Source organism: Sus scrofa, unplaced genomic scaffold, assembly GCF_000003025.6.
Source record: "Sus scrofa isolate TJ Tabasco breed Duroc unplaced genomic scaffold, Sscrofa11.1 Contig863, whole genome shotgun sequence".
Taxonomy (NCBI): Eukaryota; Metazoa; Chordata; class Mammalia; order Artiodactyla; family Suidae; genus Sus; species Sus scrofa.
The window spans coordinates 103,706-128,575 of record NW_018085333.1 but is presented as its reverse complement, the minus strand read 5'-3'; the positions used below and the strand labels follow the sequence as shown (position 1 = coordinate 128,575).

The 24,870-nt window shown below is 40.8% G+C and overlaps 1 protein-coding gene across 3 annotated transcripts in view; it reads right to left on the bottom strand.

The window, feature by feature from the left end:
• Positions 1-243: 243 nt before the first annotated feature.
• The window catches only part of LOC100512544 (butyrophilin subfamily 1 member A1-like), an 85,671-nt gene continuing 61,044 nt past the window's right edge, over positions 244-24,870 (bottom strand). For 2 of the 3 annotated variants that reach the window (XM_021082430.1, XM_021082431.1), the window contains 5 exons: positions 9,695-9,715; positions 8,800-8,826; positions 8,246-8,272; positions 7,648-7,674; positions 244-7,474 (listed from right to left, as the gene is read on the bottom strand). In XM_021082430.1, the coding sequence (XP_020938089.1) occupies positions 6,903-7,474; positions 7,648-7,674; positions 8,246-8,272; positions 8,800-8,826; positions 9,695-9,715 (674 nt within the window). In that variant the 3' untranslated portion in view covers positions 244-6,902. Of the gene's footprint in view, positions 7,475-7,647; positions 7,675-8,245; positions 8,273-8,799; positions 8,827-9,694; positions 9,716-19,396; positions 19,418-20,973; positions 20,995-24,870 lie in introns of all 3 variants that reach the window. The other variant, XM_003128317.6, reaches the window with a different exon arrangement.

Genomic DNA, 24,870 nt, shown 5'->3' with positions numbered 1-24,870 from the left:
CAATAGTCTGCATCTATTAACCCTAAGCACTCCATCTATCTCACTCCCTCTCCCTCCCTTTTGGCAACCACAAGTCTATTCTCCATGTCCATGATTCTCTTTTCTATAGAAAGGTTCATTTGTGCCTTATATTAGATTCCACATATAAGTGATGTCATATGGTATTTGTCATTCTCCTTCTGACTTATTTCACTCAGTATGAGAGTCTCTAGTTCCATCCATGTTGCTCCAAATGGCATTATTTTGTTCTTTTTTATGGCTGAGTAGTTTTCCACTGTGTATGTGTGTGTGTATGTGTGTATATATATATCACATCTTCCTAATCCAGCAATACTCTTTTTTTAAGATGCTCCAAGCATATGGTTTTCAGAAACATGATCCCTGTTTTTGCTGACATGCTTCGCACTGATAAACCAAAATCACTTATCCATTCTTATGGAAGGAAAAGAGTTTCCAAATACATGTATTTAAATCAAAACAGGTGACCTTTTTTCACCATTAAATTGACAAGCTGTCACTAACACTAAAAAATTAGTAAAACCTTGCAGTGGATTTTTGTAGACATCTTGACCAGCTCCAACAATTCTATAATCAAATACCTATTGCAAATCCTTCATTCCATATTGTTCATGGTTGTCCTATTTCCTTAGCCAAAGCATAATTAATACAAAACATTATTTCAATGTCACAGTATCAATTGGTATAGAAACCAAAGGGAAGCTGATTCAAACGGTAGTGTTTAGGGTCAACGCATGAATCATAAGCATGTGAGATCCTTCCTTGGACCGTCATCCAGTGCGTTGGGAGGTTTAAACTTAACAAATAACTTCAGAATGTGTCCGTTGGTTTGGGAATACCTGTTTGGAATCAACTTCCTAGGGCAGAGTAAATGATACCTTCAGTTTATCTAAGCCCGACAGCTGGGCAGAGAGGTACCAAGAATCTCATAAGGTATTATGGATGCCTTCCTTAGCTAACTTGGTTATACTGATTGGAAGGATAGAGGTTGAGCCTATGCTCATCGTTTTATTTGTCAACTTGGCTAGGCTATCGTACTCAGTTATTTAATCAACCGATGATCTAGATGCTACTGTGAAGATACGTTGCAGGTATGGTTAGCATCTAAAATCAACTGACTTTAAGCATATTAACCTCTGTAATAAAGATGGCCTCATCTAGTCAGTTTGAAGGTCTTAAGGGCAAAAATTAATGAAAGAGAGGTTGGGTCCCATTGAAGAAGGGCCCCACTCAAGTGTCAAAAATTCATACAGTTACACTTTCTCCTAACCCTCCTCAGAGGGACCTGTGGTGACCAGGGTGACTATGTACTGGGTAAAAGGAAATAATCAGACCTTTCACGGATTTCTGGACACTGACTCTGAGCTGACACTAATTCCAGGAGACCTCGAACTTTACTGAAGTCCACAAGTCAAGAGTAGAAGCTCATGAGGGGTAGGTGATCCAAGGAGTTCTAGCTTGGGTTCATTTTACACTGGGTAGAATAGGCCCCCAAACCCATCCTGTGGTCATTTACCCAGTTTCAGAATGCATAATTGGAATAGACTCACTCAGAAAATGGCAGAATATCCACATTTGTTCCCAACAAGTGGGATGAAACTATTATGGTTAAAAAAAAAAAAAAAAAAGGCCAAGTGGAAGACTTCTGTGAAAATAATACACAAATACCATTTTCCTGGAGTGACTGCAGAGATTAGTGCCATCGTCAGTGACTTGAAGGACACAGAGGTAGTGATTTCCCACATCTTCATTCAACGCACCGATTTGGCTTATACAGAAAACAGGTGGATCTTAGAGAATGATCATGGATTATCACAAACTTAACCAGGTGGTGACCTCAATTGTATCTGCTGTATTAGATGTGATTTTATTGCTTGAGCAAATTAACATACCCTCTGATAAGTAGCTATTAATCTTGCAAGTGCTTTTCCTTGATACTCGTTATTAGAGACCACCAGAAGCAGTAATGCTTTCAATGAGCAAGGCCACCGATATAACTTCTCTGTCCTACTTCAGGGGCATATCTACTCTCTAGCCCTACGTTGCAATTTAGGCTCCAGGGACCTTGGTCACCTTTCCCTTCCATGGACATTACACTGTTCAGTCACATTGATGACATTGTGCTGACTAGACCTAGTGAACACAATGTAGCAACTACTCTGAATTTATTGGTAAGAAAGTTATTGACATTCAGAAGATGGGAAATAAGTCCAACAAAGATTTGGGGAACTTCTACACTAGTGAAATTTCTAGAGGTTTAGTGCTGTAGGGCATATAGAGATATTCTTTCTAAGGTTAAAGATAAGTTTGTGGCATCTGGCCTCTCCCTCCACCAAAAAAGAGTCATAATGCCTAGTGGGCCTCTTCGGATTTGGGGTGGCATCATATTCTTCATCTAGGTGTGCCACTCCTTCCCATTTATGTGACTGGAAGCTCTTTGTTTTGAGTGGGATACAGAACAAAAGAAGGCTCTACATCGAGTATGGACTGCCATGCAAGCTGTTCTGCTACTTGGGCTACAGGCTACAACAAATTCAATGGTGCCTAAAGTGGTAGTTTGAGAGATGCTGTTTGAGACTTTGACAGGCCCATATAGGTGAGTCACAAAGCAGTGCCTTAGATTGTTGGGGGAACATTTCTGTCATCCTCTGCACACAACTTCTCTCTTTTGCAGAAACAGTTTTTGGCTTGCCCCTGGATCTTAGCAGAGACTGAACACATGACCATGAGTCACAAATTAGCATGTGACCTGAGCTTCCAATTAGAAACTGGGTGTTATCTGATACACTACCGTTCCAACACTGATTTTGATACTGGTTTTTTCCTCACACCACAAAGCAATTCTCCAACATGAGGTATGTGTCCTATGATTCATCTCCATTCTGACACTATCCACCTGGAGATAGCATCACATCACACAGGGTAAGGTCTCAGTCCTACAACACTGCCCCCTACTTCAGAGACCAATCACAAGTCCAGGTTGTTACTTGTTCTCCTATAGACTGGAAGTTTCCAGGGCCCAGCCTCTAACCTGACAAATTTGCAAGAGCAGCTCATAGAACTCAGAGCAAAATTTTACTTACTAGGTCACCAGTTCATTATAAAAGGATATAACACAGGAACAGCCAGATGGAAGCAATGCACAGGGCAAGGTATGTGGGAAGGGGCACACCACTCTCCCCAAATCTCCGAGTGTTCACCAACCCTGACCTTCAGAGCCTAGTCCTTTTCAGGTTTAATTCAAACTCCAGCTCCTCTCCCCCGCCCCACCAGATGGCTCAAAATTTTAACCCTCTAATCACTTGCCAAATAAGAACACTTTCTTAGGTTACCTGGCTTTCTAAAAAACCTCCTTATTAACATAACAAAAGACGCCTTTATTGTTCTCATCTCTTAGGAAATTCCCAGGGTTTTAGGCACTCTAAGCCATGAATAGAGACAAAGACCAAACATATATTTATTCTAAATCAAAACATCACACCCACCAAGCCATAAAGTTGAGCCTGTGCAGCACCACATGCAGCGGAAGGGGTATATGAGATCAGGCTTGGGCAGGCCCTGAGGATACAAGTAAGTTCCATAAAAAATTGGTTCTAATGCCCATGGTCCCCAGTCTTGCTATACTCTCTTATCTTTCCCAGTCTGTGCCTATGGACCCATGGTGAGTTCCCTACAACTAGCCCTCAGAGAAGGAGAAAAGTTGAGCCAGGTTTATAGATGGTGCTGTGTGACAGACAGGCACCATCCAAAAGTGGACACTTCTCGCACTATAGCTCCTTTCTGGGACATCCCTGAAGGACAGTGGCCAAGGAAAATCCTCCAAGCAGGCAGAACTGTAGCAGTGCACTTGATTGTTAATTTTGCTTGGAAAGAGAACTGGCCAGATGTGTTATTATAAACAAATTCATGGCCTGTGTCCAAGGTTTGGCTGCACGGCCAGGAATTTGGAAAGAACATGATGAAAAATTGGTGACAAGGGAAGAGGGATGTGTATAGACCTCTCTAAAGAGGAAAACATGAAGATATCTGTGTCCTATGTGAATGCTCCGCAAAGGGTAACCACAGTGGTGGATATTTTAATGGTAACATAAATAGAATGACCTGATCTGTGGATACCAGTCGACCTCTCTCCCTAGTCACCCCTCTCACGGCCCAATGTGCTTGTGAAAGAAGCAGCCACATCTGCAGGGAGGAAACCTATGCATCTGGCTCAGCAACATCAACTTCCACTCACCAAGACCAACCTGGCTACAATCAGAAACCAACCAATAATGTGAGTCCCGGGTCTCACACCATTCTTCAGAGTGATCAGTCAGTTACCTGAGGGTAGGTTGATAACATTTCCATCATGCAAGAAGCAGTGCTGAGGAAGGGGGAATTTCCTCCTCTATCTCTCTTGAGTTCTTGCGACTGAACTATTAATAAAATTGACATAAATCAGATTAACAGGGGGAAAGAGAACAAATTTCTTTTCGTGTGCATAAAGGTATAGAGAAGAGAGGCCAGAACCGGAAGTTTTATAATTTTTCACACAAAGAAACAATAAAATTGTAAGGAATTTGCAGGACAAAGACACTTAGAATCTCCTTAGAATATGGCTATATTTTAATCTGTATAAAACCTACAGGAGATGAACCATAAAATAGGCAGATGAAGCTTGACTAGTGTGTTAGGTTCAAATTCTGCTTAAATTTTAAAGAGAAAAATTGTGATTGAATTACAGAAAACTAATTTAGAAGAATTGATGGTTCTTCTTGGGTCTATAGGTTGTCTTCTTACTGCCTAGCACTTAATAACTGAGGACTGTACTCAGTGGGTCCCAGAAAATACTGGAGTTCTAAGGCTGACCCTCCAGAGAAACCTTGGTATAAAACCAAAGACAAATGTAGTTAACACAACTGGAATTGTACCTACCTAATGTGATAATGATAGCTTTAGTGTAAAAGTTCAGGAAAATTCTCCGGATAAAAATAGAGTGTATTAGTTTGCAAGGGCTGATAAACCGAGTAGATTGAACAACAGAAGATTATCATCTCACAATTGCAGATGCTAGAAATCTGAAACCAAGGTATCAGCAGGGTCATACTCCCTTGAAGGCACTAAAAAATGGTCACTTCCATGCCTCTCTCTAATATCTGATGTTTTGCCAGCAATCTTGGATATTTCTTGGCATGTGGCAACAACATTCCAATCTCTGTGTCCACATTTCACCTTTTTATGAGGACACCAGTCATGTTGGAGTAGGGAACCACCCTACTCCAACATGACCCCATCCTAGCTAATTACACCTTGAATGACCCTAATTCCAAATAAGGTCACATGCTGAATACTAGAGACTAGTAATTCAATATGTTAATTTTGAGGAGTTGGGAAGGGAGGACACAAAACCCATATGATACAATATGCTGAGGATGAAAAGGAAACAGGCAATATGAATAGATTATATGATAACTATTTTGAGAATGTTGATTATGACAAGACATGGGGGTTGATAGAATATTGTATTGCTTTGGTTTTAAATGAGAAATATTTTCAAAATTTTAAGGTTCATAGGAAGAAGTTAGTACAAAGGCTGAGAGGAATAACTGAGGGATCCCAGTACCAGAGAGGGTGGTACAGGATGGATGGAGATAAGAAGGATCAGCATCTCAAGTAAAGGAGGAGAGATTCTTCCCTAATATAACAGTGATGAAGGAATAATAGAGAAATACAGAATTGAATAGTTTTGTTCTTATTGTTATTAAAAGTTCAGATAGTTCCCTCATGATGGATTTTTCTTCGGTTTCTTCTTATTATTAAATTCAAAGAAGGAATACAGTCATAAACTGAGAATAAGGAGTCAGTAGTTGCAAGTTTAAAGAAAGAGAAACGTTTAAGAAAACTGCCTGCCAAAAGTAAGGGAATGCAAATGGCTGGAGAGGATTACGGGATAGTAGTGGTGTGCACAAGTTGAAAGATTGTTAAACATATATGAAAGAAACATCTACTCATTTGGGTAGACCGTTATAGCATTTTAAGCTGCCAGTATAGAAATGTATAATTAGATTAATTTGTATTTGTATTTTGCCAAGTTATTGTGGCAGAAAAACAATGACACCAAGATGTCCATTTCTTAGGAAGAGAATACTTGAAATTATTAGCCATGACACCAAGTAGGGAAAAGGGTAGGGAGTGAAGTCAGGAGTGACGAATGAATTAGGAGACATAAAGGGGCCTGATGAGACTGACACAGTGCAGGAGTAGGAGTAGCTATGTAACCAAGTACAGGACTTATACCTCCAGTTTCACTTGCATATTCAATGTGGATGTCATCTGCTGCCCAACTTAAAGGGAGAGGGCACTGGTAAGGGTGAGAATCAATCACAAGGGACAAATATCCAACACATAAATTGATTAAAGACATACATGTTTATGTTTCACAGAAAAGAATCCTAGAATTGGGCAATAGAGGGGCTCCATGGAGTTGTCAGACTCCCAAGTTCATTTCAATTTCTCTACCATCTGCGTCATATTACATGGTCATCTATGTTTTTTGAGTTCCATTAATCATGACACTTTATAGCCAGAAGAAAAGTAAAGAAGAAAAGAAAGACACAATTTTCCTTTAAGGACACATCCTTGTAATTCACCTTTTAATACAACACCATCCTTTGGTCACATGCACCAGGGGGGTCTAGGAAATCTAATACTTACAGGAGGTTGTCATAGGAAAAGGTAATAATGAGAAGGAATATATGACAAAAAGAGGAAGAACTGATAAGAGGGACAATCATCAAGTCTGTGTCACAGGGCTTCATATTGACAATGAACCAGTAGGGACTAGGAAAAAATCTATTTATATATCTTGCTGGGGGAGAAATGCCATCTTCTATGGGGCAAAGTGATCATTTCACCTGGAGGGTAGGCATATGAATTACAACATCAGTACATTCTCCTTCAGCTGAACAGATGGTTAGGGAGCCTGAGTCAGAGGACCAAAGTCTGAAAAGTGGTCTTAGGACACCATAGAATGTGCTCTGGGGAAAGGTGAAAATGTGGGATCCATCCGTCATGTTGTAGAAAGATACATCTCCAGCCTCATAATCCAGGAATATTCCTACCTTAAGGGGTCTTTCTCTTAGAGGAAGAGAAGTTTCCGGGGAGGTGAGGGCCCAGTAGTCCCCGTCATAGAGCCTAATGGCCCAGAAACCATTCTGTGGGGACATAGTGAATACCCCCTCCCTGGTCACATTATCTCTACAAATTCCCAAGTCCCAAGATTGCATGTCCCCAACCTCCACCTCCCAGCAGGCCCTCCCTGAGTTGATGCGCAGCTGACCCAGCACACAGGGAATGGAGTTGAATCTCTGTGTGGATCTGGGAAGATCTTGACAAGTTTCTTGCCAGGTAACCCGCCTCCCTCTTTCAGACACGAGGAGGGCAGGATGGGCAGTGGCTTCATCCAGGGTCACATTTGCTGCAAAGACAAGTGGACTGTCATGCTTCTGGCAATGGTCATAGGCATGGGCCAGAGGGCTCCCGTTCTGTCAGGACTCCTCTGGCCCTGGGTAGATCCAGCTCACTTTTACCCAGGAATCCTCCAGCCACCCCACAAAATGCAAGTTCCCTGCTGGATCTTGATAGACTCACCAGCTTTGAATTCTTCTTTCCTCCAATCTATAAGGAAAAAAATAAACATGAGACCCCACCATCTGAATAAATAAAGCTCCTGTCTGTCCAGAAGACCATGCGTATAAATTCCCTAGGATTATGTCAAGAATAAGAGCAACCAAGGAATATACCCTTTCATAACTTGAACTTCTTTTTACAATCTATTAAATTATGTCTGACTTGAGACCTGACCCATCTTCTGTGTCTTCTAAGTCAACGTTCCTGAAGGATAAGTATCTATCATCTATTGAGGATGTTTCCAAGAAAATAGGGAACATGGTGTATCTGACCTAATAAAATATATTTCATGTTAGTGTCCTCAGATTTTCGCCAATGAAAATCACTCTACATATGCTCAAAACACAATGTAAGGTGCAGTTGAAAAATGAAAAACTTGCTACAATGTAATGTTTTAAATACAGCATTATCTGTTAAAATATTGAGTAACCTATGTGGTTCCTGTTATGTATGCTTTGGATTTTCTTTGATCTTCAGTATATTATTTTGCACGTGGTAGGTGTTCATTGCAAATATCCTAGAGAGTAGGATTGTCTTCATCAGAGTCCATGTTACTCACCAGGATATAATGGAGCATCCCTCCAGGCTGCAAAAGAAAACGTAGGAAACCCTTTAGCTTTTTTCCTTCTCCATTTACTCCTGTTATCTTTTCCATTGCTCCCTGTCATTATCCCTTTTCCTCTCTTGAATCCCTCATACTTCCTCTTTCTATCCTGTATTACCTCCGTATTGCATTTTAAGAAACATGATAAATAAAAACGGTCAGGTTTAAGATACAGATAATAAGTTAAAATGGTCAGGTTTAAGACATAGGTAGAAATACAGAAGCAACAAAATGTGGGAGGGACAGAGGTGGAACACAAAGCAGGGAGCATAAGATAAAGACAAGAAGAAAGGAAAGAGGACGGGGTGGGGGGCAGAACATGCTGAATCACTCCTCATTTACACTTCAGAGAGAATTCATTACAGAAATTTAGAGAAAGAAAAGCAAAGGCTTCTTTGCCCAATATAGACATTTTAATTTTTATGCCTGCATTCTCTCATACTGCTATAGGGACAGGACCCAAGAGAGATGGAAGAAGGAAGCTTTCTGAGAGACAACCATTTACTTACCTTTCTTGAATTGAGCCTTCCTCCTAGCTGAGAGAAAACACAAAACACCCATAGATATGAGAGGATTTCTTGACTTCATGAGGAAGATGCAATTAAAGCCATACATCTGCTAACAGTTATATCTGCATATTGCTCAAGTAATGCATATTTTTAAAATAATGAGAAATTTCTAAATAAAAAGTTCACTTCAATTTGAAGAGTACTATATGATACGTAGGGTCATGAGAATATAAAATATTTGTATAGAGTACTAAAAATTATTTTAAGAATTCTTCATAAGATAGCCTTAAACTATACAGTTACATTACCAAAGAAGTGGGATAGAAAAATCAATATAAAAATATCATGAAGGAAGAGAAATTTGTTGAATACATGTTTGAATGGATTAAAATAACAATAAGAGAAGAAAAATAACTAAATTTGGGACGAGAAACTAAGCAGGCAAAATCAGGAAAACACATTTATAGGCAGTTGCTCACTTGAGGGTATGTTCCAGGAAAGTGTACTGGTCAGTCTCAGACTTACATGTGGCATCGATAATGGACAAATATATAAAAGGTCGACAAGAGGAGAAACTCATAATAGAAAAAGTGTGTAAATCAAAAGGAAAAACTTATCTCTTTAACCAAGTTTGGAGTCTGAACTTTTTATAAAACTGTGGGCACTCTGTCTTAGAGGACATGTTGGAGAACCCAGTTGAAAGTTTTCTACCTCATAGAGAAAACATCATTCTTCTTGCCCAACTCCCTTCAGTTAACAAACCTTACAATGAAATTATGGTAATCATCTGGAGGAGAGTAACTTAAGGTAATAGCAGAGGAAGGCAAGGAAATGATGAAAAAAGTATTTCTAGGAAATATAACTCCCCCACCAAAAAAAGGTCAGAAATAGTTACCAATCTCATCCTGAAGTGCTCCTGAAAGATAAATTTAAAAAGACTCAAGTAAATGTAAGGATATCATCAAAGAAAAGGGAAAGAAGAAGAAAATTTCGAGGTGTGGAATTAATAATTCAAAATTGACAACAAAATGCATATTTAAAAAATAATTTTATAACAAATGTTATTTTGGCAGAGTGGACCGAAGTTGATTTTTAGTTTTGCAAATATTTCTGACTATGCCAGATTGAACAAGATGCCTTTCGGTGAAAGTACTATTTTCATAATTAGTGTGAAACGTATGTATCGGTCCTGAAAAGGTCTTTTTAGAACATGCTGCAGCAACTGAGAACGTGGATGACTGATGTCTGGATAATGGCTTTTGCAAGTCTGATGGTTTCTAATCCTCTTCATCTAACTAAACTGTGAGAAAAATTAATTTAGTTTTCAATAGTGCTTTCAAAATTACCTCTGATTTTATCCTCTAATGAAGAAAGTCAAAGAACTAAATAAAGAGCATGGTTCTAACCACATTCTTTCCATTCCTGTTCACTTATATTGGGAGTGAAGAATTTCTCAGCAAGCAAATCTTTCATAATCCAAGAGTAAAGAAATGGAATAAAATTTGTGTTGAGAATGACTTATGTATTGGGGGCAACTATAATTTTCAAAAATGAGTTAGTGAAGGAAAATAAATGGTACACATATAAAAGCTAAATGTTAGAAAACTGTGCACTCGTTTTGTGTCTTTTCTATAATAGGAGTCAAGGCTTTATTGATGTCCTTTATAGAAGCTTTGTTCAACTTTCAAGAGAGTATCTCCTCTATAGAACTGACATTTTATTAAAACACAGTATTTAGGAGTCCTTATGATTTAAGGATTCCAGATTTTAGGAACTATATACACTCTTCCTTGTCCTACAGCACTGCTGGAGGAAACCTCTCTGGCAGTGTTATAGCAATTTTGTGGACTTTTTTCCATTTCTGCTGTGTTCGCTAGACTAAAGCATCTATTAATGCTGATCTCTGTCTTCCAAGTTATAACTTTCCTAAATATAGATGCTTTTAGTAATACTTGCTCACTCTAAAAAAGAAAGGCAGGAGTTCCTATCATGGCTCAGTGATACAAATCTGACCAGTATCTGTGAGGACTCAGGTTCCATCACTGACCTCGCTCAGTGGGTTAAGGGTCCGGCGTTGCCGTGACTGTGGTGTAGGTCGCAGACACGGCTGAGACCTGGCCTTGCTGTGCCTCTGGGGTAGGCTGGCAGCTACAGCTCCAATTTGACACCCAGCCTGGGAACATACATATGCCTGGGCGCCACCCTAAAAAACAAACAGAAAGGATAATAATGTAAGCTTGAACAACTTGGGGGGGGGAATTAATCATTCTAAAATTGAATAACACAAAAGGAATAGAAAAGATGTATTGTAGAGGACAAGATGGCGGAGGAGTAGGGGGACACGCTCGCCCTCTCCCACAAACACAACAAAAAAAGCACATCTACAGAAGAAATGACTCGCACAGAACAACAACCAATCGCTGGCAGAGGAACCTAAACTCAAATAACGGCAAGAAGTTCGTGACATTATTGGGCAGAACGGGAGAAAAGAGGAGAGTGAGAGAAGGTGAATCCGAGCGGGACGGGCGCTCCCGAAAGGGAACTGCGGAGGAGAAAGGGATCCCGCACCCTGGAAAGTCTCCTACCGGGGGAAAGATCAAACGAACCGGAGGAATCTCCAGATGCAGAGAAGAGTGTAGCAGTAAGTCGGAGTACGGAAAAACGATCAAGAACCCAACGGACCATCTGAACTACGGGCACAGTCACCAAAAATTGAGACGGCTGGGTGGGGGCTGGGCACCGAATCCTCGGCTCCAGAGGTTAGTCCCCGGGAAAGGGCCGGGGGACGCCTGGGTGGGGGCTGGGCACCGAGACCTCAGCTCTGAAGGTTGGTCCCCGAGAGGGGGTCGGGGGACGCCTGGGTTGGGGCTGGGCACCGAGACCTCGCCTCCGAAGGTTAGTCCCCAAGAAAGGGCCGGGGGGCGCCGCCTGGGTGGGGGCTGGGCACCGAGACCTCGGCTCCAGAGATTAGTCCCCGGGCTAGGGGGGCGGGGAAGAGCGGAAACTGCTTGGGAGGTCTCTAAACCATTTGACGGGGCAGAGACTGCCTGGGAGACTAGAAAACAAAGCTGTCGCAGAGGAAGGGAGCAATACTCTAGGGGCGGGGAAGTGGAAAGCTGCCTCAGAGGGAACCTGGGAGAAGAGCCTGGTCTGCGCCTGTGCTGGGGAGGGGAGAGAAGAAGGGGTGGGTCCCCATAGAATACCCCCCACGCCACAGCAAGCTTACAGGCCCGCTAGCTAGCAGAAAGCTGTGCTTCCCAGTGCATTCCCTCCCCCCACCCCCGCCACCCCCTACGCTCTCGCCGAACCTGGGGCTGCCTGCCATCCAGGAGGGCTGGCCTCAACAATTGCCTGAAGCCTACCACCGCAGGGGCTCTCCCTGCACTGGCCTGCTTGCCCTTTGGAGGGGCTACACTTCCACAGAGCAGCACCAAACACCACCAGCCCCCTAGAAAAGGCCTGCAGCCCAGAAAAGCTAGAACAAGCCTAGCCAGGCCGTGAATAGATCGACCTAATTCTCCGACGGTTTTTCTGAGACGGGCTCCCCCGGGGAGGAGCCTCATGAGTCTCCAAGGGCCTTGCTACACGCCCAAGACCCCAGGGGGTGCTAAGACATAGTGGACCAGCTGCATAGGACTGCCAGCTCCAGGCAGGACCCCCTGCAGCCCAGAAAAGCTGCAACAAGCCTGGCCGAATTGGGAAAAGATCTCAGACGGTCTTTCTGAGTCGGGCTGTCCTGGGGAGGAGCCTCTTGAGTCTCCAAGGGCCCTGCTACACGCCCAAGACCCCAGGGGGTGCTGAGACCTAGTGGACCAGCTGCATAGGACTGCCAGCTCCAGGCAGGACCCCCTGCAGCCCAGAAAAGCTGCAACAAGCCTGGCGGAATCGGGAAAAGATCTCAGACGGTCTTTCTGAGTCGGGCTGCCCTGGGGAGGAACCTCTTGAGTCTCCAAGGGCCCTGCTACCCGCCCAAGACCCCAGGGGGTGCTGAGAACCAAGTGAAATCTGCTACCATCGTGGGGTGGACCTCCCAGTCCTGTCTGCCCTCAGGAAGTCCTCCTTTGCTTCAAAGAAACACTGTTAGTCCCATCAACACTCCAGAAAAGCCACACTGCCTCAAAAAAAGATTGACCAACAACGACAGCCCTCAGGAAATATTCCAGGGCAGTGACAAGGCAAACACTACCCGATAACGGAGAGTACAACTCCCTCAGGAGAAAGAAGATAACAAGCAAGATGAAGAAGCTGAGAAACCACCCCCAGTCAAACCAACAGGAGAACTCACCTAAAACAGTCAACAATGAAACTGATCTCTGCAGTCTGACAGACCTGGAGTTCAAAAGAGAAATAGTGAAAATACTGAAGGAATTAAGAGAAGATATGAACAGCAATGCAGATACCCTCAGAAAGGAGCTAGAAAATATAAGGAGGAGCCAAGAAAAACTAGAACATTCATTTGCAGAGATGCAAACTGAACTAGGGGCAGTAAAAACCAGAATGAATAATGCAGAAGAACGAATCAGTGATATGGAAGATAGAATAATGGAAATCACTCAATCTGGTCAACAGACAGAAAACCGAATCAAAAAACTGGAAAGCAATATAAGAGACCTATGGGATAATATAAAACGGGCCAATCTACGCATAATAGGAATTCCAGAAGGAGTAGAAAAAGATAAGGGAATGGAAAATATATTTGAAGAAATTATCGCTGGAAACTTCCCAAATCTAAAGGATACTGGATTCAAGATACAAGAAGCACAGAGGGCCCCAAACAAACTGAACCCAAACAGACCCACACCAAGACACATCATAATAAAAATGGCAAAAGTTAGTGATAAAGAGAGGATCCTAAAGGCAGCAAGAGAAAAACAGAATGTTACCTACAAGGGAACCCCCATAAGAATATCAGCTGATTTCTCTACAGAAACACTACAGGCCAGGAGGGAATGGCAAGAGATATTTAAAGTGCTCAAAGGAAAAAATATGCAACCTAGAATACTTTATCCAGCAAGAATATCATTTAAAATAGAAGGGGAAATAAAAATTTTTCCCAACAAACAAAAACTTAAAGAATACAGCAACACAAAACCCAGGTTAAAGGAAATATTGAAAGGGCTTCTCTAAACCAAAAAGAAAGGAAGGAAAGGGAAGAAAAAAGAAAAGAAAAAAAAAGAAGAAGAAGAAGAGGAAGAACTAGGACTGAGGAAGATACAATCAGAGAGCAGTCACTCAAATAAGCCAGCATACAGATTTAATCATGAACATGCTTCAAACAAAATAAAATTAAAAAGAAAAAAATAAAAGAGTCATCAAAACCATAAAATGTGGGCAAGGGATGTTAGGAGGTAAATAATCCTTTTTGTTGGTATGTATGTCTCTCTTCTTAATTTTAATATAATAATGAAGTGTTTGAACTTACAGGACCATCAGGCTAAAACACACAATTATGGGAAGGGGTTAGCATACTTAAAAAACAGGGCAACCACAAGCCAAAACCAAATATTGCATTTGCAAAAAATGAAAAAAAAAAAATACACTCAAGCAGATAATAACAGGAGACCATCCAACCAAAAAAAAAAAAAAAAAAAAAAAAAGAAAGGAAGAATGGAGAACCATAGAATCAACTGGAACATGAGGATCAAATGGCAATAAATAATCATCTATCAATTATCACCTTAAATGTCAATGGACTGAATGCCCCAATCAAAAGACACAGAATGGCTGAGTGGATAAAACGGCAAAAACCTTCAATATGCTGCCTACAAGAAACTCACCTTAGGACAAAAGATACATATAGATTGAAAGTGAAAGGCTGGGGAAAAGTATTTCATGCCAATAGACATGACAGAAAAGCAGGAGTTGCAACGCTCATATCAGACAAAATAGACTTTAAAACAAAAGACATAAAGAAAGACAAAGAAGGACACTATTTAATGATTAAGGGATCCATCCAAGGAGAGGATGTTACTATCATCAACATATATGCCCCAAACATAGGAGCACCCAGATACATACAACAAATATTAACAGACATAAAGGGAGATATTGATGAGAATACAATCATAGTAGGAGACCTAAATACCCCCCTCACATCAATGGACAGATCCTCTAGACAGAAAACCAATAAAGCAACAGAGATCCTAAAGGAAACAATAGAAAAGTTAGACTTAATTGATATCTTCAGGACACTACATCCAAAAAAATCAGAATACACATTCTTCTCAAATGCTCATGGAACATTCTCAAGAATCGACCACATATTGGGACATAAAGCGAATCTCAATAAATTTAGGAGCATAGAAATTATCTCAAGTATCTTCTCTGACCACAATGCCATGAAATTAGAAATCAACCATGGGAAAAGGAAAGAGAAAAAACCTACTCCATGGAGACTAAACAACATGCTACTAAAAAACCAATGGGTCAATGAGGAAATCAAGAAGGAAATTAAAAACTATCTTGAAACAAATGATAATGAAGACACAACCTCTCAAAATCTATGGGATGCTGCGAAAGCAGTGCTCAGAGGGAAATTTATAGCAATACAGGCCTTTCTCAAAAAAGAAGAAAGATCCCAAATTGACAACTTAACCCTCCACCTAAATGAATTAGAAAAAGAAGAACAAAGAAGTCCTAAAGTCAGCAGAAGGAAGGAAATTGTAAAGATCAAAGAAGAAATCAATAAAATAGAGACTCAAAAAACAATAGAGAAAATTAATAAAACCAAGAGCTGGTTCTTTGAAAAGGTGAACAAAATTGATAAACCCCTGGCCAGACTCACTAAAAAGAGGAGAGAAAGAACCCAAATCACCAAAATTATAAATGAAAAAGGAGAAATCACAACGGATACAGCAGAAATACAAAAAACCATAAGAGAATACTATGAACAACTATATGGCAATAAGTTTGACAATCTGGAAGAAATGGACAATTTTCTAGAATCTTACAGCCTGCCAAAACTGAATCAAGCAGAAACAGACCAACTGAACAGACCAATCACCAGAAATGAAATTGAAGAGGTCATAAAATCACTCCCTACAAATAAAAGCCCAGGACCAGATGGCTTCACAGGTGAATTCTATCAAACATATAAAGAGGAATTGGTGCCCATCCTCCTTAAACTCTTTCAAAAGGTTGAAGAAGAAGGAATACTCCCAAAGACATTCTATGAGGCCACCATCACCCTCATTCCAAAACCAGGCAGAGATACCACCAAAAAAGAAAACTATCGCCCAATATCATTGATGAATATAGATGCAAAAATTCTCAACAAAATCTTAGCCAACCGAATCCAACAACATATCAAAAAAATTATACACCATGACCAGGTTGGGTTCATCCCAGGTTCACAAGGATGGTTCAACATACGCAAATCAATCAACATCATACACCACATTAACAAAAAAAAAGTCAAAAATCATATGATCATCTCAATAGATGCAGAAAAAGCATTTGACAAAGTTCAACATCCATTCATGATCAAGACCCTCGCCAAAGTGGGTATAGAGGGAACATTCCTGAATATAATCAAAGCCATTTATGATAAACCCACAGCAAATATAATCCTCAATGGGGAAAAACTGAAAGCCTTCTCACTCAAATCTGGAACAAGACAGGGATGCCCACTCTCACCACTGCTCTTCAACATCGTTTTGGAAGTCTTAGCCACAGCAATTAGACAAACAAAAGAAATCAAAGGCATCCATATAGGAAGAGAAGAGATCAAACTGTCACTGTATGCAGATGACATGATTCTATACCTAGAAAACCCTAAGGACTCAACCCCAAAACTCCTTGAACTGATTAATAAATTCAGCAAAGTGGCAGGATATAAGATTAACATTCAGAAGTCAGTTGCATTTCTGTATACCAGCAATGAAGCATTAGAAAAGGAATACAAAAATACGATACCTTTTAAAATTGTACCTCACAAAATCAAATACCTCGGAATACACCTAACCAAAGAGGTAAAGGACCTATATGCCGAGAACTATAAAACCTTAATCAAAGAAATCAAAGAAGATGTAAAAAAATGGAAAGATATTCCATGTTCCTGGATTGGAAAAATCAATATTGTGAAAATGGCCATCCTACCCAAAGCAATCTACAGATTCAATGCAATCCCTATCAAATTACCCATGACATTGTTCACAGAACTAGAACAAACAATCCAAACATTTATATGGAACAACAAAAGACCCAGAATCGCCAAAGCAATCCTGAGAAACAAAAACCAAGCAGGAGGCATCACTCTCCCAGACTTCAAGAAATACTACAAAGCCACAGTCATCAAAACAGTGTGGTACTGGTATCAAAACAGACAGACAGACCAATGGAACAGAATAGAGAATCTGGAAATTAACCCTGACACCTATGGTCAATTAATCTTTGACAAGGGAGGCAAGAACATCAAATGGGAAAAGGAAAGTCTATTCAGCAAGCATTGCTGGGAAACCTGGACAGCTGTATGCAAAGCAATGAAACTAGAACACACCCTCACACCATGCACAAAAATAAACTCCAAATGGCTGAAAGACTTAAATATACGACAGGACACCATCAAACTCCTAGAAGAAAACATAGGCAAAACACTCTCTGACATCAACATCATGAATATTTTCTCAGGTCAGTCTCCCAAAGCAATAGAAATTAGAGCAAAAATAAACCCATGGGACCTCATCAAACTGAAAAGCTTTTGCACAGCAAAGGAAACCCAAAAGAAAACAAAAAGACAACTTACAGAATGGGAGAAAATAGTTTCAAATGATGCAACTGACAAGGGCTTAATCTCTAGAATATACAAGCAACTTATACAACTCAACAGCAAAAAAACCAATCAATCAATGGAAAAATGGGCAAAAGACCTGAATAGACATTTCTCCAAGGAAGATATACAGATGGCCAACAAACACATGAAAAAATGCTCAACATCGCTGATTATAAGAGAAATGCAAATCAAAACTACCATGAGATACCACCTCACACCAGTCAGAATGGCCATCATTAATAAATCCACAAATAACAAGTGCTGGAGGGGCTGTGGAGAAAAGGGAACCCTCCTGCACTGCTGGTGGGAATGTAAACTGGTACAGCCACTATGGAGAACAGTTTGGAGATACCTTAGAAATCTATACATTGAACTTCCATATGACCCTGCAATCCCACTCTTGGGCATCTATCCGGACAAAGCTCTACTTAAAAGAGACACATGCACCCGCATGTTCATTGCAGCACTATTCACAATAGCCAGGACATGGAAACAATCCAAATGTCCATCGACAGAGGATTGGATTCGGAAGATGTGGTATATATACACGATGGAATACTACTCAGCCATAAAAAAGGATGACATCATGCCATTTGCAGCAACATGGATGGAACTAGAGAATCTCATACTGAGTGAAATGAGCCAGAAAGACAAAGACAAATACCATATGACATCACTTATAACTGGAATCTAATATCCAGCACAAATGAACATCTCCTCAGAAAAGAAAATCAATCATGGACTTGGAGAAGAGACTTGTGGTTGCCTGATGGGAGGGGAGGGAGTGGGAGGGATCGGGAGCTTGGGCTTATCAGACACAACTTAGAATAGATTTACAAGGAGATCCCGCTGAATAGCATTGAGAACTATGTCTAGATACTCATGTTGCAACAGAAGAAATGGTGGGGGAAAAACTGTAATTGTAATGTATACATGTAAGGATAACCTGACCCCCTTGCTGTACAGTGGGAAAATAAAATTAAAAAAAAAAAATAAATAAAAAAAAATAAAAAAATAAAAAAATAAAAAAATAAAAAAATAAAAATAAATAAAAAAAAAAAAAAAAAAGAAAAGATGTATTGTTTGGAAGTGAAGATTGCTCTAAATATTAAAAAGCCTGCATTGGAGAGAACTGACTATGTTGGACAGAACTTTAAAATACACAAAATGACACAGCAGAAGGCTTGGTTTTGTTTAGAACAACAGGCAAACCTAAGTAACATTTTATACCTGGGGATACTTGGTTCACATGGGTAAGGACCGTGGAAGAGGGCTGCCCTGGTACACTCTTGACCAATATACTACTTAGGCTTTGAAAGGGCAAGGAGCAGAGGGTGTTATCGGAGCCCTTTTGGGGCCATCGCCTATCCCTTAAGTCTCTGAAGAGCTATCACTTGTGTAGGAATGGCCCCTCTGACTTGGAATTCCTGACAGAGCCACTGTGTTTGGATGTTTTCTAGAAATACATGTGGAAGAGAAACCATCTCCATAGCAGCGTAATGCTTTGTTTGCATCTCACCAACTTCTTCATGAAACTGTGGCAAGTGCCTGAAAGACCCAAGAAGCCAGTCCTTATCGAGAGGGCATGGTATGCATTGCAAAGAGAAGGAATGGCACAGCAGAGGAGGTAGGCAAACAGAAATGGACAGAAGTAATGTGGGACAAGTCCAACGCAAACATTGAGGTTGAGCCTGTAGACATGACACGCAGGAGAAAGGCATGCTGACACAAGCTACATAGATGAAACGGCAGACAAGATGAAAGGCTGAACCAGTCGCTTTAAAGGGGGTCAAGAGCAATGGGATAATGGGATATCAGAAATGTTACCATTTATTTTCCGAAGATTGTCTGCAAAAAACAAAAAAGAAAAGAAAAAGAAAAAGGTAAATGCAAATATCATGGGGAAGAACTAGAGGGAGAATTCAGATTTGTTGAAAATTTCATATTTAAAGTTAACCCTCTGCAGTTTCAAGTGACAACCACAGCCACCCACACAGCCACCCGCACACACATCGACTCAGAGATCGTCTGCAGTAAATGAATAGAGGGGAAATGGACTTAATTTCGATGAGCTGAAGAAAACGAGAATGATTCATTCTGGGGTTTAGTTAGCAAAAGCAGTCTTGATCCCTTTGACCATATTTAGGGTCCTGTTGTTCTGCTTGTGCGCTTTAGCATGGCCACGGGCTGGCTGTGCATGTGGAAGTCAGTTCTCATGCTGGTGGTCGGGGGCGCTACCTTGTGTGAAGCTGCCACAAACCCTGTGCGAGGCTATGCTGAGACCCTGTTGGTGTAGGTGATCCACGGTCAGGTTTCCGGGTGCCTCTTTTCACAACGAGACTGCTACTGATTAAATGGCGACCTTACTGTATTTGAGTGTGTGTTTTACCTCATGCATAAGTGCAGCTTTTCTGAACCAAATCACATGGGTGCTGAATCCAGGAGAGAGAAAGTTTCCCTGAGAGAGGCTGTTTCTCACCCCATGCTTACTGTGCATCCTCCCATCTGAGAGAAAATATCTGAACGCGCATGTATGAGACAGGTTTTCCGAACTTTATGAAGAAGGCGTGACCAGAGCGCTACATCTCCGAATGAGTGCTTCTGGAGCATTTTCAAGTCACGTCCACTCCTGAGTTAAAGAGGCAGATCCCTAAACTCTGTTCCATTGAGAGCACCACCACCCTTTCCAGAATACTTTGTCACATACAGGCTTATGAAGATTGAAAATAATTCTTGAGTTAGGCTATTAAAGAGAGGTGTGGAATCATCTCAGAACACAACTTTAGACTTTAGTTATGTATTACCAGCGTGATTTCTTGAGGGGGAAAAAGTGCACAAAAAGATGCCAAAGGGCGGTCAATTTGGTGAGGTAATAAACAAACAGGTAAAATAAAAACGAAAGAAGAGTAAAACTGTGGTTGTAAATTGAAAATAACCAGGACAAGTCAGGAAACAATATTGATATACACTGGGTCCCTTGAGAGTGTGATCGGCAGACGTGAACTGGCCTGTCTTAAGATAACTTGTGCAGGGCATCGGCAGTCGACAGAGTGTGAGCAATCAAAGGAAAAAACTCATCTCTGCAACCAGGGTTGGAAGCGGAACCATTCCATTAAAAACTGGGACAATGTCAAATACGACACAGTGGGCACTGCATCTAGATGTCGTGGTGGAGGACCCAGGTAAAAGGAAGCTTTCTGTGGAATGGAGGAAAGAGCATTCTTCTCAGCCTGATTCTCTTCATGTAACAAACCTCATCATGAGAGGGTGGTAAGTGCCTGGAAGACGGTGACTTAAAGCAATATCAAAGGAAGGAAAGGAAAGAAAGAAAAACCATTTCTAAGAAATACATCCACCCCTCCAAAACAGAGAAAAAAGAAAAGAGAACGTCAGAAATAAGTTACCGTTTTCATCCCGAAGTTCTCCTGAAAAGTAAATTTACAAATAGTCATGTAAATGTTAAGGAAACCACGACAGATAGTAAAAAGAAGAGGACAATTGCCAGCCTTGGAATTTCTGACTCAAAAGACATATCTAATAAAATGAAGTCATGTTATATCTGGAGTTCCCACTGTGGTACGGTGGGTTAGGAACCTCACCTCAGTGGCTCGTGTTGCAGTGGAGGTGTGGGTTCGAGCTCTGGCTGGACACAGTGAGTTAAAGGATGTGGCGTTGCCCCAGCAGTAGCATCGGTTGCAGCTGTGGATCAGATTCAGTCACTGGACCTGGAACTTCCACATGCCGTGGGTGCCACCATAAAGAAAAAAAAAATGACAACAATTGCTATCTTGGTCATGGATCAAAGTTAAATCTCTCAGTTTGGCAAATGCTTCTGACGATGCCAGGTTAAACAAGCTGTCTTCCAGTGAAAGCATTACTTTTGTAGTTCGTGTGAAACACACATGTCACTCCCGAAAACCTCATTTTAGAAGATGCCACAGTGCCTGAGCAAGTGGATGACGTATGTCTGGGTACTGGCTTTTGCAAGTGTGATGGTGTCTAATGCTTTGCATGTAACAAAACGATGCTAAACTTAATGTAGTTGTCAAGAGGGCTTTCAAAATTACCTCTGAAGGTGTCATCTCCTGCAGAAAGGCAAAGACCTGAGCAACAAGGCTCTAATCCTATGCTTTCCATTCTTGTCAACTGACATGGTCGTAAGGACGTTCTCAGCGACAGATCTTTTTTAATACTCCAAGCGCAAAGAAATGGAATCAAATCGATGTTGAGACTGACTTGTGCATTTCAGGGAAATACAATTTTCAAAAATGCGTTGGTGGAGGGAAACGAATGGCACGATTGAATGAGCAAAGTGCCAGAAAGCCATGCTCTTGTTTTATCTCTTTTCTTTTATGTGACTCGATGCTTTCTTGGGAGTTCCCGTCATGGCTCAGTGGAAGTGAATCTGACTAGTATCCAGGAGGACGCAGGTTCCATCCCGGCCCTCGGCCCTCGCTCAGGGGGTTAAGGGTCTGGCGTGGCCATGAACTGTGGTGTGGTTCGCAGATGTGGCTGGTACCTGGCCTTGCTGCTTCTGTTTTGTTTTCAGGTGGCTACAGCTCCGATTCGAACCCTAGCCTGAGAACATCTCTATTCCATTGATTTGGCTGTAAAACCAAAAAAATGAAAAAAAAAATAAAAAGGAATATAAAAAAGGCTTTCTTGATGTCCCTAATAGACCTTTTTTTCAAATTTAAGGATTTAGCTCATCAATAGAAGTGACTTTTTTTTTTTAAGGTTAGTTCTTGGGCATCCTTTTTTTGTTTTGTGATATTAATGCTTTTATGTACTCTGCATAATTTTCCCTGTGTACAACATTCTTGGATGAAACCTCTCTGCCAGTTTTATGTCTACTCTGTCGTCTTTCTTCCCTTTCTCCCTATATTCTCCATGCTAAAGCATCTATTAATGCTTATCTCCTTCTCCCAGTTACAACTCTCCTAAATTTTGGTGTGTTTAGTACATATTTTCTCCCCTTATTTATTTATTTTTTATATTTACTTTTTAGGTCTGTACCCACTGCACATCGAAGTTCCTAGGGTAGAGGTCAAATCAGAGATGCAGCTACTGGCCTACACCACAGCACAGCAATGTGTGATCCAAGCAGTGTCTGCCACCAACACTTCAGCTCACCTCAATGCCAGATACTTAACCCACTGAGCAGGGCCATGTTTGAACCCACATCCTCATACCAGCCATAATTGTTACTGCTGAGCCACAACGGGAACTCCTTATTTCCGCACTTAAAGAAAAAGTCAGAGTAATGTAATCTCCCATAAATTTCTATGATGAAAAACTCATCATTCCAAATTGAATAACAGAAAAGGAATAGGAAGAGGTGTTACATGGAAGTGAAGATTGATATAAATTTAAAAGAGCCTGTGTTGGAGAAAACTGACATAACAGAACCTTAAAATACCCACCATAAGACATAGCTAAGTGATAAAATACTAGACACAGAAGGTCTCTGTCTTCTTGATTGCAATGACTATCATTAAAACTAGAAGGAAAAATAAGGAATTTCTCTAACAAACAAACACTAAAAGAATACAGCAATGCTAAACTCATTCTTAAAAACCTGAAGGGCCCCTGTAATAGGAAAGCAGTAAAAAGATACGGGATGGAGGAAATCACAATTGCAAAGCAATCACTTAAAAAAGCCAGTACACAGATCTAAAAGGCGGGGTGGGGGTTGGGGGGAGACCTATTGTAAAACCACAATAAACACAAGGAACAGCAAAGGGGTAAACAGGGGATTACTTGTTTTAGATCAGTAAAGACAAACACGACTAGTATCCACGAGGATGCAGGTTCAATCCCTGGCCTCACTCAGTGGATCAAGGGTCTAGTGTTGCCGTGGACTGTACGTAGGTAGCAGACAAGGCTAGGATCTGGCATTGCTGTGGCTGTGGCATAGGCTGGCAGGTATAACTCTGATTCAACCTCTACCTTGAGAACTTCCATATACCAGGGGTGCAGCCCTAAAAAAGCAAAAAAATAAATAAATAAATAAATAAATAAGTAAATAAATAAAGGATAAACATGACGATCTTAAAAAAGGACATCAAAATCGTAAAATGTGGGGAAGGAAAATAATTAAATCTAGACTCTTTTTTATAGAATACGTTTGAGCCTATATGACTGTCAGGCTAAAGCAAGCGGATACAAGATAGAATTAACGTACATGAAAAACAGGGCGACCACATCCAAACCAAGCAATACATTCACAACAAATAAAGGAAGAGGACACGAACATAAAATAAAAGGAAAACATCAAGCCAAAAAAGCAAAAACAACAAAGAAGAAACAAAATCAACTGGAAAACAAGCTTTAAAATGTCAATAAATACATATCTATCAATAATTACCTTAAATGTCAAGGGACTGAATGCTCCAGTCAAAATCATAGAGTGGCAGATTGGATAAAAAAACAAAATCCTACAATATGCTGCCTACAAGAGGCTCATTTTAGGGCAAAGTACACATATAACTTGAATACGATGGGATGGAAAAAGATATTTCATGCCAACGGACAAGACAGGAAAGCAGGAGGTGCAATACTCATATCAGGCAAAATAGACTTTAAAACGAAGGCCATAAAGAAAGACAAAGAAGGACGCTATTTAGTGGAAAATGGATCCTTTCAAGAAGAGGATGCTACAATCGTCAGTATATATGCCCCTAATATAGGAGCACCCAGAAACATACAACAAATACTAGCAGACATAAAAGGAGCAATGGATGGAGCTACACTAATCGTAGGAGACGTTATCACCCCACTCACATCAATGGACAGATCTTCGAGAAGAAAATCAATAAGGCTACAGAAATCCTAAATGACACAATAGAGAAGTTAAACTTAATTGATATTTTTAGGACATTACTGACACAAAATCAGAATAAGCCTTCTTTTCAAGGGCACATGGAACATTCTCAAGGATTGACCACATAATGGGGCACAAAACTAACTTCAAAAAATTTAAGAGAGTAGAATTTTTTTTCTTTTTATGGCTGCATTTGTACCTAATGGAAGTTCCCAGGCTAGGGGTTGAATCAGAGCTACAGCTGCTGGCCTGCCCCACAGTCACAGCAATGCCAGATCTGAGCCGCATCTGCAACTTACACCACATCTCACAGCAATGCGAGATCCTTTAATCTACTGAGCAGGGCCAGATATCAAACCTGCCTCCTCACAGATATCACTTGGGTTTGTTTCTGCTGAGCCACAACAAGAACTCCAAGAGTATTGAAATTATTTCAAGCATCTTCTCTGACCCCAAGGGAAGATTATTATCTTCATTA